Source organism: Schistocerca cancellata, chromosome 4 (assembly GCF_023864275.1).
Source record: "Schistocerca cancellata isolate TAMUIC-IGC-003103 chromosome 4, iqSchCanc2.1, whole genome shotgun sequence".
In the NCBI taxonomy this organism is placed as follows: domain Eukaryota; kingdom Metazoa; phylum Arthropoda; class Insecta; order Orthoptera; family Acrididae; genus Schistocerca; species Schistocerca cancellata.
In genome coordinates, this window is record NC_064629.1 from 344,760,458 (window position 1) to 344,775,756 (window position 15,299).

Here is a 15,299-nt window from a genome sequence, read left to right on the forward strand (position 1 = left end):
TCAGTGAGGGTCTTCCATACATGGTGTCCACTAACACGAGAGACATGCTGGCTTAGGATCACGTTCCTGTTGTGTTTGAACTTTCCACCAACGTTGCCCCCTTATGCCAGCAAGGTATTAGCACCCGCAGTAACAAATGAGGTGACTATTACACACGACTAGATACCATTATGCAACGGACGCTGCATACTGCAGTGCAGGGTGCAGATGTGACACTTCTCCATGTCACGTCCTATGTCCTCCAGCATGTCATCGATTTTACAATCAGCGGAGGTGATGATCAGTCACAGGACAAACTGTGGACGCTGCTGCATGCAACTTCTCCATGCCATTGCAGAGAAAAAGCGTGTCTTCCGTTTCTGGTGGTGCACACGGAACCCTGAGACGAAATGCTTACTCAAGGTTGCTATGGCGCTTCATCGAAACCAAACGGGGCTCACCGAGTTGTCCCACTTTGCGTCGAATATGGCAGTGGGTGGAGGGAATTCGGCACTCCTCCTCAACAAACAGGGCAGCCAACCGCTGCAGGTAGGCGACGTCGTCATCAGCGAGCTCAATGCTAAGGCTGACGCTCTGGCTGATGTCTCCGCTACCAATTTAACTGCAGTGGAGCATCCCGTTATTCTCACTATTGTTACTCAACGGCTTCCATTGTTCCTGGAAGGCGTGACGCGAACAACCACATCCCACCCATAACATCAGACGAGGTCCAAGGCCTGTTGAGGAGGCTCAATGTGAGGAAGCCTGAAGGGTCCGATCTCCTCACCAATCAAATGCTTTGGCAGTTGTCACCATTGACTCTGTTAAGAAAACTGTCATCTTTAATGCTATTCTGCTGAAGGGTATATACTCTGAAGCACGGAAAAATGCGCAGATCGTGCCTATCCCAAGCAGGACAAGGATCCTCGATCTCTTGCTAGTTACAGCTCGATTAATCTTCTTCCTTCGCCCTTTGAGGTTTTCGAGCAATTATATCTGAAGAGGCTGCAACCTCACACTCAAGACAAACGACTCTTCCTTGATAAACAATTTTGACTTTGGTGCAGCCATTCAATAACCGCCATTTGATATGGATGGTGAAAAAAGTAATGGTAGTTGTGGAATGCCAGGAATACTTCCGGGTATTGTTCCGTGACGTTTCCCATGCTTTCGATCCTGGGTGGTACGAGGGCTTGCTCTTCATATTATTGGTGCTTGGGGTCCCTGTGTGCCACGTCAGGCTTCTTCCCTCCTACTTACAAGCGGACATTCCACATACGTGCCATTTCAGGAGAATTGTCTCGCTGCCACATCCGTGCTGGAGTACCAAAAGATTCCATACTGGGGCTGTACTGTACTTAATATTCGCTAGTGACATGCCAACGATGAGGAACGTCCTACTGGCGTTATATGTGGATGGTACCGCGCTCCTCAGGAAAAGCAGAGGCCCATATATGTTGCAGTACCAGTTTCAACACGGCCTCGAAGTTGTTGCCAGGATCGTCATTAGTCGTCTTGGCTGCAATTCGCAAAAGACGCAAACCACCATCCTCACTTGGTGAGCTGTACGTAACTCTCTCCCACATCTCGAGGTCAAAGAGTCCTGTGGTTGAAACACATAAATTATTTAAGCATCACTATCGTCATGAGACTCACATAGTGCTTCCACAATGAGGATGTAAGCTGCTGGGCTATGGGCGTCCGTGCCAGCTTTACCTGGTCCTCAAATCGCGTCATACGTCAGGCTGACCATCTACAGGTAGCATGTGTGGCCACCCAGCGAGTATCTGGCGGTCTTCTGGGAGAATGCAGCTGAACAACATACAAAGCGTCTTCAACATATCCAGGACCGAGCTCTAGAGCTGGCTCTCCTTCTTCTCCCATACTATCCAACGGAACTGGTCCATCAGTTGGCAGACATCCTGTATACTTTCGGAAGAGGTCACAGGCAGGAGGTTCGCTCAACAGGCACATTCAGGCGCTTGTAGACAAGCAGCACAGGCACACCAGCACTCGCTTGCCTAACTTAATACGCATCTAAAGTGATAGCAGATCAGTACTGCCTCCAAGATATTTCCTAGAAGAGCGCAGCACTGAGAGTCATCTACATTTGTACTACATTCTCACGGGTTGACTGGAGGAACAACCTTCCACAATAACCTAAACCACTTCTGCAAGATATTTCCTAGAAGAGCACAGCACTGAGAGTCATCTACATTTGTACTACATTCTCACGGGTTGACTGGAGGAACAATCTTCCACAATAACCTAAACCACATTCTGGCCAATTGTTTCCAGCATGTCATCTCAGCAGCTACAGGCATCTTACGCTCACGTTCCACGTTTACGCCGGGCACACCCAACAGCCAACCTGACGGAGCATTCGCCAGCCGCACCAGCGGTTCGCTTCTCTGGTGTTCACGCCGGTCGCGCCCAGCGGCTCCATTTCTCTGAGCTCCTCAGTTCCATCCAGCCGAGTCCTGCATCTCGATCCGCACTTCAATGACACGCCTCTCCAGCTGCTACAGGGGAGGATACTCCACAGTAACCTCGCCGAGGTTACTGTGGAGTAACCACTCTCAGAGCCTTCGCCTCTTCCGACACTGGTCTTTCTCTTACTCAGTGTTCCAGGACTTGTATTCTTCTGCAGAACTTGGACTGTGAACCTGTACTTTGTAGTTACCATCACGACCTACGTCACGGCAGAGTCTGAACTCGTCATATTTCTATCAGATCAGGAGAATCTTCCAGTTCTAGTCCATCAGAATATACATTATGTTAAACAGTTATCTTTGTGTTGTGATAGTGAAGCACACTTATATACTACATGGAAATCATCAGTTATGAAGTGGTCGCTCGAACTGAGATCGGTACCGACATCTCTGCTCATTAAAATTTGCTACTGCTATTTAAATGCTTTCTGGGAGAAAAAAAATCAGATTATAAATTAGTTGCTCGGTCTGAGATGGTACCAACACCGATAACCCACTGGCTAATATCTTTGAGGGCGGTAGAGCAAGCGAAAATGTCTATCGAAGGAAAAGACGTTGCTGTTTGTTCTCTGTTTTGAATATAAATGACCCACAAAAGAATGAGCTTCTCGAATTCTTGAGGTCTGGGTGGTGGGGTATTTGTGGAGCCCCATAGAGAATTTTTTAAATCTTCGTGGAGAAAAAGACAACTGAGGAACTTCCTTACTTAACTTTCTGAGAGCGTCTCTGTCAAAAGGCTCTTTCGTGTACGATGTAATGAACATGAAACGATATTAATGACTTATCATGAATGATCACAACATTTGTTTGTAACTCGTGATGTTTCAGACGCACTCTCACCACCAAGACATTCCCCCTTCACCAACAATGCCTTTCTCTTCTGTACACGACAAAGCCTATAAACGTCAACGTTAAACGCAAAAGTTTTAAGCACTCTATGACTAATAGTCTGATCCGTGTTAAGAACTTTATGTGAGTTTTGTATTGTACGATGGGAAGCCTATTATCGGTGAGAACTTGTCTTAACTTTCCTCTCTGCCTCGATGAAGTGTACTGGATTCTTAAACGCCGTTGTGGGGGGCTTTTCGGTTCGTCCACACAAGCATACAGGACTTCACAGTTCTTTTTACTGTCGAACAACTGCGGTCCGAACGATTTAAAAGTAACTGTCTTTTCCCACTATTAGCCTTTCCTGTTGCTTCCCCTTGCACTCGACTAAATAGACAGTGATACTTTTACGATATAATTTTACAAAGCTAAAGCAATATTCGCTGACTTCCTGGTTCACCAACTACCAGTTTCGGATTAGTTTTTGGTAGTGTATCATTTATTCCCCTGCAAATGCAGGTATCTGTGCCGACTTCAGCAGCCTCCGTCTCCGTAACGGTATTTGTTGTGGATTGGCAAGACAGCCAACCCACTATGACAGGAAGCCGAAAGGCATGCGTTTTAGCTCACGCAGGCTGGCATGAGGTCTGTAACAGTTAAAGGAATTGAGACTAGTAACAAATGTACGTAGCTGCTGGAATACTTAACTTTAATCCATAATTGGTGAACATCGCTCTTGACGGTACATGTCTTACAGCATCAATAGTAACTGGTAATGGCGCCTTGCTAGGTCGTAGCAAATGACATAGCTGAAGGCTATGCTAACTATCGTCTCGGCAAATGAGAGCGTAATTTGTCAGTGAACCATCGCTAGCAAAGTCGGCTGTACAACTGGGCTAGTGCTAGAAAGTCTCTAGACCTGCCGTGTGGCGGCGCTCGGTCTGCAATCACTGATAGTGGCGACACGCGGGTCCGACGTATACTAACGGACCGCGGCCGATTTAAAGGCTACCACCTAGCAAGTGTGGTGTCTGGCGGTGACACCACATTCCTCCCCCGCAAATCGGCGGACGGTTGTGGCATAAGGCTTCCGCCCGCCGTGGAGAGGACCCCATGTTGGCGTATGCGACGAGGTGGGGAGCCTAACAACAGGCGAGGCTGTGCCACCCGCACACTTCCATTCGGACCGAGGGGAGCTAGGAAACGCCTGAAAACCTGCTTCAGGGTGCACGCCAACATGCGGTGTATTCACCCGTAGAGAGACAGGAGGGGCCGAAGGGTCGACCTCCATCGGGCCGGGGCACCCGACGGGCGAAGACGACATATGGTCCGGAGCGGGCAAGAGTTCCATGGCGGAGGACAACTGGTCACGGGAAGCGATCGGTGGCGCGTGACCCAGGGAGGCGCCCGGCGGTTGCAGCGACGCGTCCACTGCGGGCGTCGCCGGTGGGTGAACAGGCGGCGGCGGCGGTGGCGGCGCGTCGCCATGGGGCAAAATGGAAGGCAGCGTCGGTAACACCTGGGGCTGAGGCGAGCCAGTACATGGGTCCCCAGGGCGCTGACCGGCTGGCACCGTCGCTGAAAGCAGACGGGGAGCGGCAGATCCCGTGCGACGACAGAGGCGCAGCTGATTGAGATGCCGACGCACCTCACCAGAGGCCCCCAAAACCAGATACATAGCGCGGCCGAGGCAGCGAAGTATGCGCCCTGCGAGCCAACGCCGTGAACCTCGATAGGTGCGGTAGTAGACAACGTCACCTGGGGCAAAAGCAGGTGTCGGCCGCTGCACAGGTACTTGATGCGGCGGATGTAGCAAAGTCATCAAGGTGCGATGAGGGCGACCGTGGAGCAACTCAGCCGGCGAGCGACCATCTCGGGGCTGAGAGCGATACGAGGACAAAAAGAGCAATAACGCGTCCTCCCGAGAATGCGACTCTCAACTTCAACATCTGTGACTTGAAAGTCCTGACCAATCGTTCAGCGGCACCGTTTGACTGTGGCGAAAACGGCGCGGACGTCAGATGTTGAATACCATTGGCCTCGCAGAATGACTGAAATTCTGCGGACATGAATTGTGGGCCATTGTTGGTAACAATAGTCTGTGGAAGACCTTCAATGCAAAAGATAGCGGATAACGCTTGGATGGTGGCAGATGACGTCGTGGAAGACATCCGGACAACAAAAGGAAAATTACTGAATGAATCTACCACAACCAACCATCGAGCATTCCAGAATAGACCAGCAAAACCGATGTGTAAGCGTTGCCAATGGGAAGTGGCTTTTGGCCATGCAAAGAATTTCTGCGGTGGTGCTGATTGTTGTTCGGCACACACTATGCAAGAAGAGCACATATTCGTAATCGCGGCATCGATTCCGAACCAAGTACAGTGCTGACGAGCAAGTTGTTTCGTTCTCACTATACCCCAATGTCCTTGGTGGAGAAGCTGTAAGACAGAGGACTGTAACGAACGTGGGACCACGACCCTGGACTGATCATTATCAGAATGCAACAGCAAAACACCACGTCATACAAAAAGTCTCTCCTTGTGAGCAAAAAATCGGCGAACCAACGGATCCCCGATCCGTGACTTTGACAAGGGCCATTGAGTAGCAACGAAACGCAGAACGGTAGCCAGGACAGGGTCGGCACCTGTGGCTGTAGCTACACGACGAAAATCAATCGGAAACGATTCGACCACGTCATCGGTTTCCGAATCAATGAACATGCAAGCAAGTTCGGAGGAATCGAATGCTCTATCCTCAGCAACGGGCAAACTGGACAACGCATCGGCGTTTCCGTGCTTAGCAGTGGACCGATACAAGATATCGTAGCGGTACTGCGAGAGGAAAATAGACCAGCGAATGAATTTCTGCCCTGTACGTGGAGGTACAGGCTTGGTCGGATGAAAAAGCGATGTCAAAGGTTTGTGGTCTGTGATGATGGTAAAGTGACGACCATACAAGAAATCATGAAACTTTGTAACACCAAATACGAGAGCCAAAGCTTCTTTCTCGATCTGTGAATAATTTCGTTGCGCAGGCGAGAGCAATTTGGACGCAAAGGCAATAGGGCGATCGTGCGAACCATCTTTGTGCGCAAGCACAGCACCGATCCCGAAATCCGATGCATCCACCATCAACAAAAGGGGCTTCCGGGGATCGAATGGCGTAAGGCAAGTATTGGAAACCAACGCCGATTTCAACTGGCGAAAGGCGCGTTCGCATTCCGTCGTCCAGACGAACGGAACACCTTTACGGCGTAAGCGATGAAGCGGAGCTGAAATGGAAGAGGCGTGGCGCACATAGCGATGATAATAATTAATTTTTCCCAGGACACTCTGTAGCTGCTTCAAATTCTGCGGCGAAGGCAAGTCTTGTATGGCACGGAGGTGCTCTGGACTGGGATGTATGCCTTGAGCATTGAGTACATGTCCCAGATAGGGTAAGTCACGAGCAAAAAACACACATTTGTCCTTCCGCAAGCGAAAACCATTTTGTCGCAAGACCTGAAATAATGTTCTAAGATTGGCTAAATGTTCTTCTTCCGTCTTTCCGGAGATCACAATATCGTCCAGATAGTTTGCTGCAGTAGGGACCGACGCACAAACAGTTGGTAGATATTGCTGAAACAATGCAGGGGCGGATGCACACCCGAATGGCAGTCGTTTGAATCGATACAAACCAAGATGCGTGTTAACCCGCTCTGGGATTCTTCGTCCACCGGTATTTGCAAGTACGCATCTGCTAGGTCCAACTTCGAAAAATATTTACCCGGGCACAGTTTGTCAAAAAGATCTTCCGGGCGGGGTAAAGGAAAAGTTGCAGTCACTAGTTGTGGATTCACTGGTGCCTTGAAGTCCACACAAAGTCTCAATTTTCCGGAAGGTTTTTGCAAAATTACTAAGGGTGATGCCCAGAGAGAAGCCTGCACACGTTCAATTACACCTTGTGATGCCAAATCGTGTAATGTTTTTGAGACCTCATCACGCAATGCATGGGGAACATTGCGCGCTCTGAAAAACTTCGGTTACGCGTTTACTTTCAGTTCCAAATGTGCTTTATAGTTCTTAGCGCAACCGAGGCCCGGTGCAAAAATGTCTGCAAATTCTTCACATAGACGAGAAACACTGTCTGAAGGCACAGTCTGGTTCACTGACAGGACCTGATTTACTATAGACAAGTTAAACAACTGAAATAAATCGAAACCAAACAAGTTCACTGCATAAGAAGAACGAAGGACGGAAAATGACACAAGTTTTGTTTGTCCCTTGTATGTTGCAAGAAGGCTGCACTGTCCTAACACAGGGATCGCTTGTCCTGAATAACTACTTAACTTAACATTTGCAGCACGCAACGGAGGTGTGCCCAGCTGTTTGTATGTGTCGTGATCACTGAAACTGCAGCTCCGGTATCGAGCTGGAATGGTATCACTTTGCCATTAATGGCCAAATCTACAAAAAGTTTATTGTCCTGCTGACGACAAGAGCGACTGTCTCGTGCAACGTGAACGGACACTGGTACAGAATCACTTGCGACTTGACGGGATTTCCGGCGATGTCGACGCACACTATTTGTGGGATGAACACAGTCACTGTTAGAGAGAGTGGCACTGGGAGGAGTGGCATGAACTATATGAATTTCCATAGGCGAAGTTTCACGAGCCTGAGTATCCTTGGTTCGATTCCGATTCCTGCGCGAAGCAAAGGGCCTGGAATGGTTTTGAGCTTCCGATCGGAGCTTTTTCTGGCAAACACTTTGAACATGTCCTTTTTTATTACAGAAAAAGCAAATAGCCTGGCGTGACGGGCAATTCTCACGCAAATGTCTAGTAGTACACCGCGGGCATGATTTCACTGCATTTTCTTGCTGGCGTGGCACACATGGCTGAGAGCCAGGCAGCTTTGGTGTGGCCGGGCGCGAGGACTGTTTACTGTTCCGTGCAGCTCGCCCGGCGGGCCGGTAAACCTGACACACGGGTGGTGAAGTTTCAAATGATTCCTGAGCAAAGTCAAGTGTGTCCTGCCGATCCAACATGTCCATCACTTGTTGAAGGGAGGGATTGACTAGTTTCAAAATCTGTTCCGAACATCAGAAACGTTCTGTGCAATTGCATCACGTACCATAGTATCTGAATAAGGGAGTCCACATTCACACTCAAAAGCACAATCCCTAGTAAGGCCTTGCAAGGTTACAACCCACTCCCGATTAGTCTGACCGGCCGTACGTTTTGTACGAAAGAAGGTATACCTTTTCGCAACGACATTGACTGATTCTTTGAAATATGCATCTAATGCAGACAAAATTTCGTCGTAGGACAGAGTTGCTACGTCGCGTCGGGAAAATAATTTGACTATTTGGACAGCGACGGATGCTAACAAAAAAGGCTGCCGCTCGTTACCTTGAATTCTGTAGGCGGCGAGATGGAATCCAAATTGGCGGGACCACTCCGTCCAGCTTTCCAGTACAGCATCAAAAGGACGAAAAGTTGGTGGAACTGCGTGTTGTAGCTGCGTGAGCGGTGGAGCGGCGGCTGCCGCATCGTTTTGCATTGCACGTTGACCCTGGACGAGCTGTCCAAGGGCATCCAGTAAGACCTGCGTCTGCTGATTCTGTAAGCGATAAAATTCGGACAGTACATCTGGAGATTGTGGCGAAGCCATTACACAAGTAAATCAGGGCAGTATAGTTACGAACGCGAATTGGCCTCGTCGCCAACTGTTGTAGATTGGCAAGACAGCCAACCCACTATGACAGGAAGCCGAAAGGCACGCGTTTTAGCTCACGCAGGCTGGCGTGAGGTCTGGTACAGTTAAAGGAATTGAGACTAGTAGCGAAAGTACGTAGCTGCTGGAATACTTAGCTTTAATCCATAATTGGTGAACATCGCTCTTGACAGTACATGTTTTACAGCATCAATAGTAACTGGTAATGGCGCCTTGTTAGGCCGTAGCAAATGACGTAGCTGAAGGCTATGCTAACTATCGTCTCGGCAAATGAGAGCGCAATTTGTCAGTGAACCATCGCTAGCAAAGTCGGCTGTACAACTGGGCGAGTGCTAGGAAGTCTCTAGGCCTGCCGTGTGGCGGCGCTCGGTCTGCAATCACTGATAGTGGCGACACGCGGGTCCGACGTATACTAACGGACCGCGGCCGATTTAAAGGCTACCACCTAGCAAGTGTGGTGTCTGGCGGTGACACCACAGTATTAGTTTTGCGTCCTAATACCTTCAGGAACGTGGCAAAGGATGATTTAGAACGGAGAGATATCATATATTCCACAAGAGGATATTTTCCTGGTTACTTTCAGTTCCTGGATTTTCCGTCCATCGTCACAAACAAAGCAGACTCTGTTACACACTCTATGATTGCCGCAATGCCCTTTGCGGCTAGAAGTCATTATTTCCTCCCTATCTCTTTCCCATCCAGTTTCCATTCATTTCGCCCCATAATTTTCATGTATGCCCTAGCTGCTTCATCTCGAGTGGTGTCTGTTCTGTCGGACATGTCCGACGTAAAGGACACCAATCATATTTATAATCACTTGAGACAAAGACCAGGATGGATCCTTTGGAGAGGACACTACCTGTTTCCTTCTCTATGATTTCCCAATCGAAGGCTGTGTCCCGTCGTAAGTGATGTCATGGTCGACGTGTCGTTAAACCCAAATCTTTTTTTTTTTCATTTCAAGCTGAATCCATATGCCAAAAGTTACAGAGCCTTATTTGCTCTTTGACACACTTGAACTCTGTAGTCAGCATCTACCAATATTGTCACGTAGAATCCTAAATCAAGTATGAATTACAAGAGTAGGGTCGTCAGCAAGAACTAACACTTCGCACCAGCAGTACGCTTTTAAGCACATACAAAAGTACACACGGAGCTGAAACGCTTGTCGCACCAGAGAATGTTACGTGTTCATGGAATGTTTTAGTAAATTCCAATATTTCATAAACAAGTAAGTCCCAATACCATCCAGAAAATACAAATCTGAAATGGAAGACGCCACAACACAGGTGTTGCACATCGTGAACAGTCTTCCTCTCAAAATTCCAAAAGACCACATTCTATTACAGGTAAACAAGCATGATACTTTCCCTATTCTGCTCAAAAGCCACAGAGATAATGTAAATGGCTACCAGTTCTAATTCTTCCCATGTAGCATATTTGAATTGGATACGAAACTGCAAAAAGTGGTTGTGGTATAGTATGTAATCTCTGTCATGAACCGTAAGCTGGCTTGTTTAGTACACATGAAGATGTAAGTGTAACTGATTACAACAGTACCTGTTTTTTCTGCGCAAACAGAATATTATCATGTGGATATTCATCTAACAGTGACTTATTCATAACTATCTTAATTAATAAAAAATGTAGTAGCCTTTCATAACCATCTTAATTAATAAAAAATGTAGTAGGCTGTAACTAAAATGTGAATCACTTATTTCTCTATCTCAGTTTTATTCCCTGTGTAGAAATTAATAACCGACAAACTTATACAGCAGCCGCAGATTCTTAAATGTATTTTTCCTACTGCCTCTAAGAGTGTCGGTAAGATCAGCTCATTGAGATGCATAAAATGTACTAATAACTATAAAGTTATAATTTATATCACTGACCTGATTTTCGTGTATGCACCCAGTACTCCAGTCTGTAGTTCTGTACTGTAAGCAAAACTGAACACCCGCTACACTCGATCAGTATAAAAATTATATTTCAGGCTGGTTCTGGATACTTCCAATGGATGCTGCTCTTTGTTGTTGGTCTTGGCATGGCTGCTGATACGGTGGAATTGTTTGTTGTACCATACATCTTGCCCAGTGCTGAAGTGGAGATGTGTCTTGGCAGCAGGGAGAAAATCTGGTTAAGTATGTACTTACTACTATTTGACTATACTTTAAATTTTTAATTTATAATTATTGCAATGTTAATTATAATTAGATTTGTAAGTTTTAAGACACGTTTTACTGGAAACACCAACAGTAAAATAATATGTAGATTACAGTTATGATTTGATATAGAGACTTTATAAACACAATTCTTCTTGAATGAGACCAACTTACTATCAACTCACATGTGTCTCAAGTTAACCATGCAGGAAAGACAGTAATATGACAACCGGACCAAAGTTTGGAGTTAACAAATAATGAATGTTAAGCAAAAGCAGTTTAACAGAAAAGTTCACTTTCTTCTATCATAAAACATGGAAGGAAATATTCATCTATACGTATCACAGCCAGTAATAGCAACTTTCTGTGCCAACCGTTTTTTTTTTTTTTTTTTTTTTTTAAAGACTTGATGTGGAGCTCGTAAACATACTTTCAAGTGTTTTGCGGTTTTAATTTTCCCACTGCATTTTAAGCTCTTTACAGTTGACTCATTCTCTCATTCTTTTCTACATCTCTGTCGTCGTAGATTCAGTGAATGAAGCCAAAACTAAGACTTTGAGATGATGCAGTTCAGACACATTAAACAGATATACTGCAGACATGAGCAAAACTCATCACTGTCATGGGTTGTCTTCTCTTCTTGGCAACCTGTTTCTCACTGCAGTTCCTTTCATTATTGCAGACTGAATGGCAGGTTTTTGCTTACGGAAAACAATTCTAGACAGTACTCTCAGTTGTTCCTTTTTACATGTTCTAATGACAACTTCATGTTAGCAGAGGCTGGAATCGAATCTGCACAGGACACACTGATAGATTTTATATTTTCACAGGCATCTGGAGCAACGTTCAATGGTCATTATACCTGGTTTCTCCACAAAGTACCCTTATTAATTTGAGACACTACGTTATTCATAGATTTTGGGATGTCACAATGAGAGCATTCTTAAGGAAAACTGTTTCTCAGTTTATAATAACTAAAAGAACAAAAAGTGTTTTCTATTCATAATGTCTACAGTATAACGACTGGAAACAATGGAAAATACAAGAAGAAATCGAATCGTCTGTGTCGAATGAGCTTGTCAGTTTGCAGTGTGCTTAAGACAGAAAATCGGAAACAATTACGACAGCTACTGACGAGAAGGGCTGCTCCCGGCTGTTAATTTATAGTGTTCAGGCTGCAGTCGCATTACCAACTGCTTATCTGAGCATTAGCTACGATGCCTAGTGACGGGAATGGGAATAAAGCTCACTGACTTTTTTTTTTGTATTTTGCCCAATAGTGAAGCAAATGTTCATTGGACAGAAATTCGTATACTGGTCGAATGTTTTCTTGAACTAACTCACCGAGAGCCTACACCTGCCTTTACTTCATTCAGCGCACGGTTCCATTCAATACGCTACAACTTCTAAAGTACTTTCACAATTGAAATATGCTTTTGCAGACAGAACTTACATACTTTAGAAATGCAGATGATGTAAAAAAACATTTTTTCATCAGTCTCGACCACCCTACCCTTAACCGACTGTACGGAACTTCCACAAGTAAAGCAACGCGGCATCAACCTGAGCGCAGATATCTACTGCTCCCTGGGTCTCTTGGACGAACAGAGCGAGCTGCTTCACGTGATCTTTTTTTTTTTTTTTAAAAAAAAAGGAACTAAAGTTAATCCATGTTACATAATTCTACAACAGACCGACATCAGCTTTGTGCGTGTGTTCAACGATCCTCCAAGAAAACGGTAGTAAAGTGTGCATTTTTCCAGTCGCTTTGAACATTTCACTCCTCCAGCGATCTACGTTAAGTTGCTAATGGTAAAGGAGGAAATTATTTCGCATGCTATATGTAGAATCGTACTGGTAATCACGTCTGGTGCGTCTTTCCTCTGTTGAGCGATTTCAGTGGTTTTTATATCCCGTGTTCATTTATTTCGTTATCCGTCATACTGACGTTCGTTCGATGATTTAAACGAGGAACCACAGTGCGATCTTCCTCAGTGAAACAGTTTTGAAGGAGACGTTTAGTTTTCTGGCCTTCTTTCTGTCGTGCTCTTTTTCGATGCCATTATGGCCACAGAATTTCTGGACAGATGTTTACTGGTTGAACACAAGAGTAAAACTTTTAGGAACTTCTGGTAAGTCTGCAGATAGAATTTTACTTTCTATTTCGTTGAATGCTGCGCGTGTGCCTCGCTTTTCTTTCGTAGCAACTTTCTAATGCGGCTATGGAACTATGTCGGGTCTTTCCTATTCCTCACAGCTTTGCTCGGCGCATGCCGGTCTAAGGCGTATTGTACAGTACTTCTGCACTTTGTCACAGATGCTCAACATTTTCGGTACGGGAGATGAATTTTTCATGTTGACAGCTAAGTAAGCCGATTTTTTAATTTTTTTTTTTTTGCTGCTCTTTCTAAATAGAAATATTTTCCTAACTTTCTCTATATTCATGTTTACAGCCGTTTTCAGTGTTGCTGTAACGGCTTTATTATCACTGACTACCTAGTCTATTATAACTGATTCGAAGAGTTTGGGTCTGTTGGTGACGAGGAGATGTACGTTGTTACCTTCACGATATGGTTCTCCGGCTAACTGTTCAAGGCAGTTTTCGCATAAGCCATACATAACAATTTCACACAAATTCATGTACCTAATACCCATCCTAATCATTTGAGTCTACCAGTCTATACCTTGTGTGTTGAAATCTATCTCTAATACTACGAGGGTCAAATCAGATCGCTCTAAGCACTACGGGATTTAACATCTGAGGTCATCAGTCCCCTAGACTTAGAGCTACATAAACCTAACTAACCTAAAGACATCACACACATCCATGCCCGAGGCGGGATTCGAAACTGCGACCGTAGCAGCTGCGCGGTTCCGGACTGAAGCGCCTAGAATCGCTCGGACACACCGGTCGGCCGAAGAGGAGAGCTTCTGCAAAGTTTGGAAGGTAGGAGACGAGGTACTGGCAGAAGTAAAGCTGTGAGGATGGGGCGTGAGTCGTGCTTGGGTAGCTCATATGGTAGAGCACTTGCCCGCGAAAGGCAAAGGTCTCGAGTTCGAGTCTCGGTCCGGCACACAGTTTTAATCTGCCAGGAAGTTTTGACCCCGACGAAGATTGCTCGGGCCGGCCCTCAGTGGTGACTGACGTACTCAAAGCAAGGACTGAAACAAACATCCAAAAAGACAGGCGTTTCAAAATTAATGGACTGCAGCGGCCAACTGTCAGGCCCTTCAACGACTTCGCCGCGCCATTAAAAACAAGCGCCTCGGAATGCTAACCAGTGAAGGAAACCTCCTTCACGATAATGCACGTCCGCATGAAATGGGAGTGACACAGAACTTGCTTCAGCGGTTTCAGTCAGAAACGTTTTAACATCCGCCAACGAGTACGAACTTAGCCCCAAGCTATTACCACTTATTCCACAAACTGAAAGATGTTTTGAATGGAAAACGCTACGAAGGTCACGATTAGCTTAAAGAAGCTGTTAATCAGTGGTTCAATGACTTTGCAACAAGTGAGTATGCAGAAGGCATAGAAATGTGGTAAAACGGTATGACAAGTACATAAATTTGAGCGGTGACTACGACGAAAAGTAGCTAGGGTGTCACATTGTATGTAAAATACAGTTTAGTTTAATTATATCAAATAAAAATTTCTGTAGGAATACCTTCTCCATGTTTTCGCTGAAATTTTCCATCAAATACTACAGAATGATCGGGAATTCACTCAAAATTTTCAAACTTTGTCTCAAAATTTTTGCTGCTGCAGGGGTCTACAAAAGAATATAATTCCCGTGTTTGATCCACCTTTAAGACTTTTATTCACATAAATTATCTCACATCCAGAATCTGGACTAACCTCCACAGATACAGTTGTATTATTTACGGCTATAAACGTGCCTCCTCCACCGGCGTTTAATCTATCTTTGAGATACCCAAATCAGAATTCAAAATTTCATTGCTGTTAAAATTTCACTTCAGCCAGCTTACTGTCCCTAGTACTGCATGGGCATTATTACCATTTATAACTGAGACCCGTGCTGGTACCTTTCGAGCTATGCTCCTGCAGTTAACTATTGCTGCATTAACGTTTTCTTTCTCTAATCTGTCATAAC

At 45.6% G+C, this 15,299-nt stretch overlaps 1 protein-coding gene across 1 annotated transcript in view; it reads left to right on the plus strand.

Annotated features, from left to right (window-relative positions):
- Positions 1 to 15,299, plus strand: part of LOC126184643 (synaptic vesicle glycoprotein 2B-like) — a 255,137-nt gene that overhangs the window by 100,868 nt on the left and 138,970 nt on the right. The window contains exon 3 of the mRNA XM_049927121.1: positions 11,016 to 11,163. Within this exon, the coding sequence (XP_049783078.1) occupies positions 11,016 to 11,163 (148 nt within the window). The remainder of the gene's footprint in view (positions 1 to 11,015; positions 11,164 to 15,299) is intronic.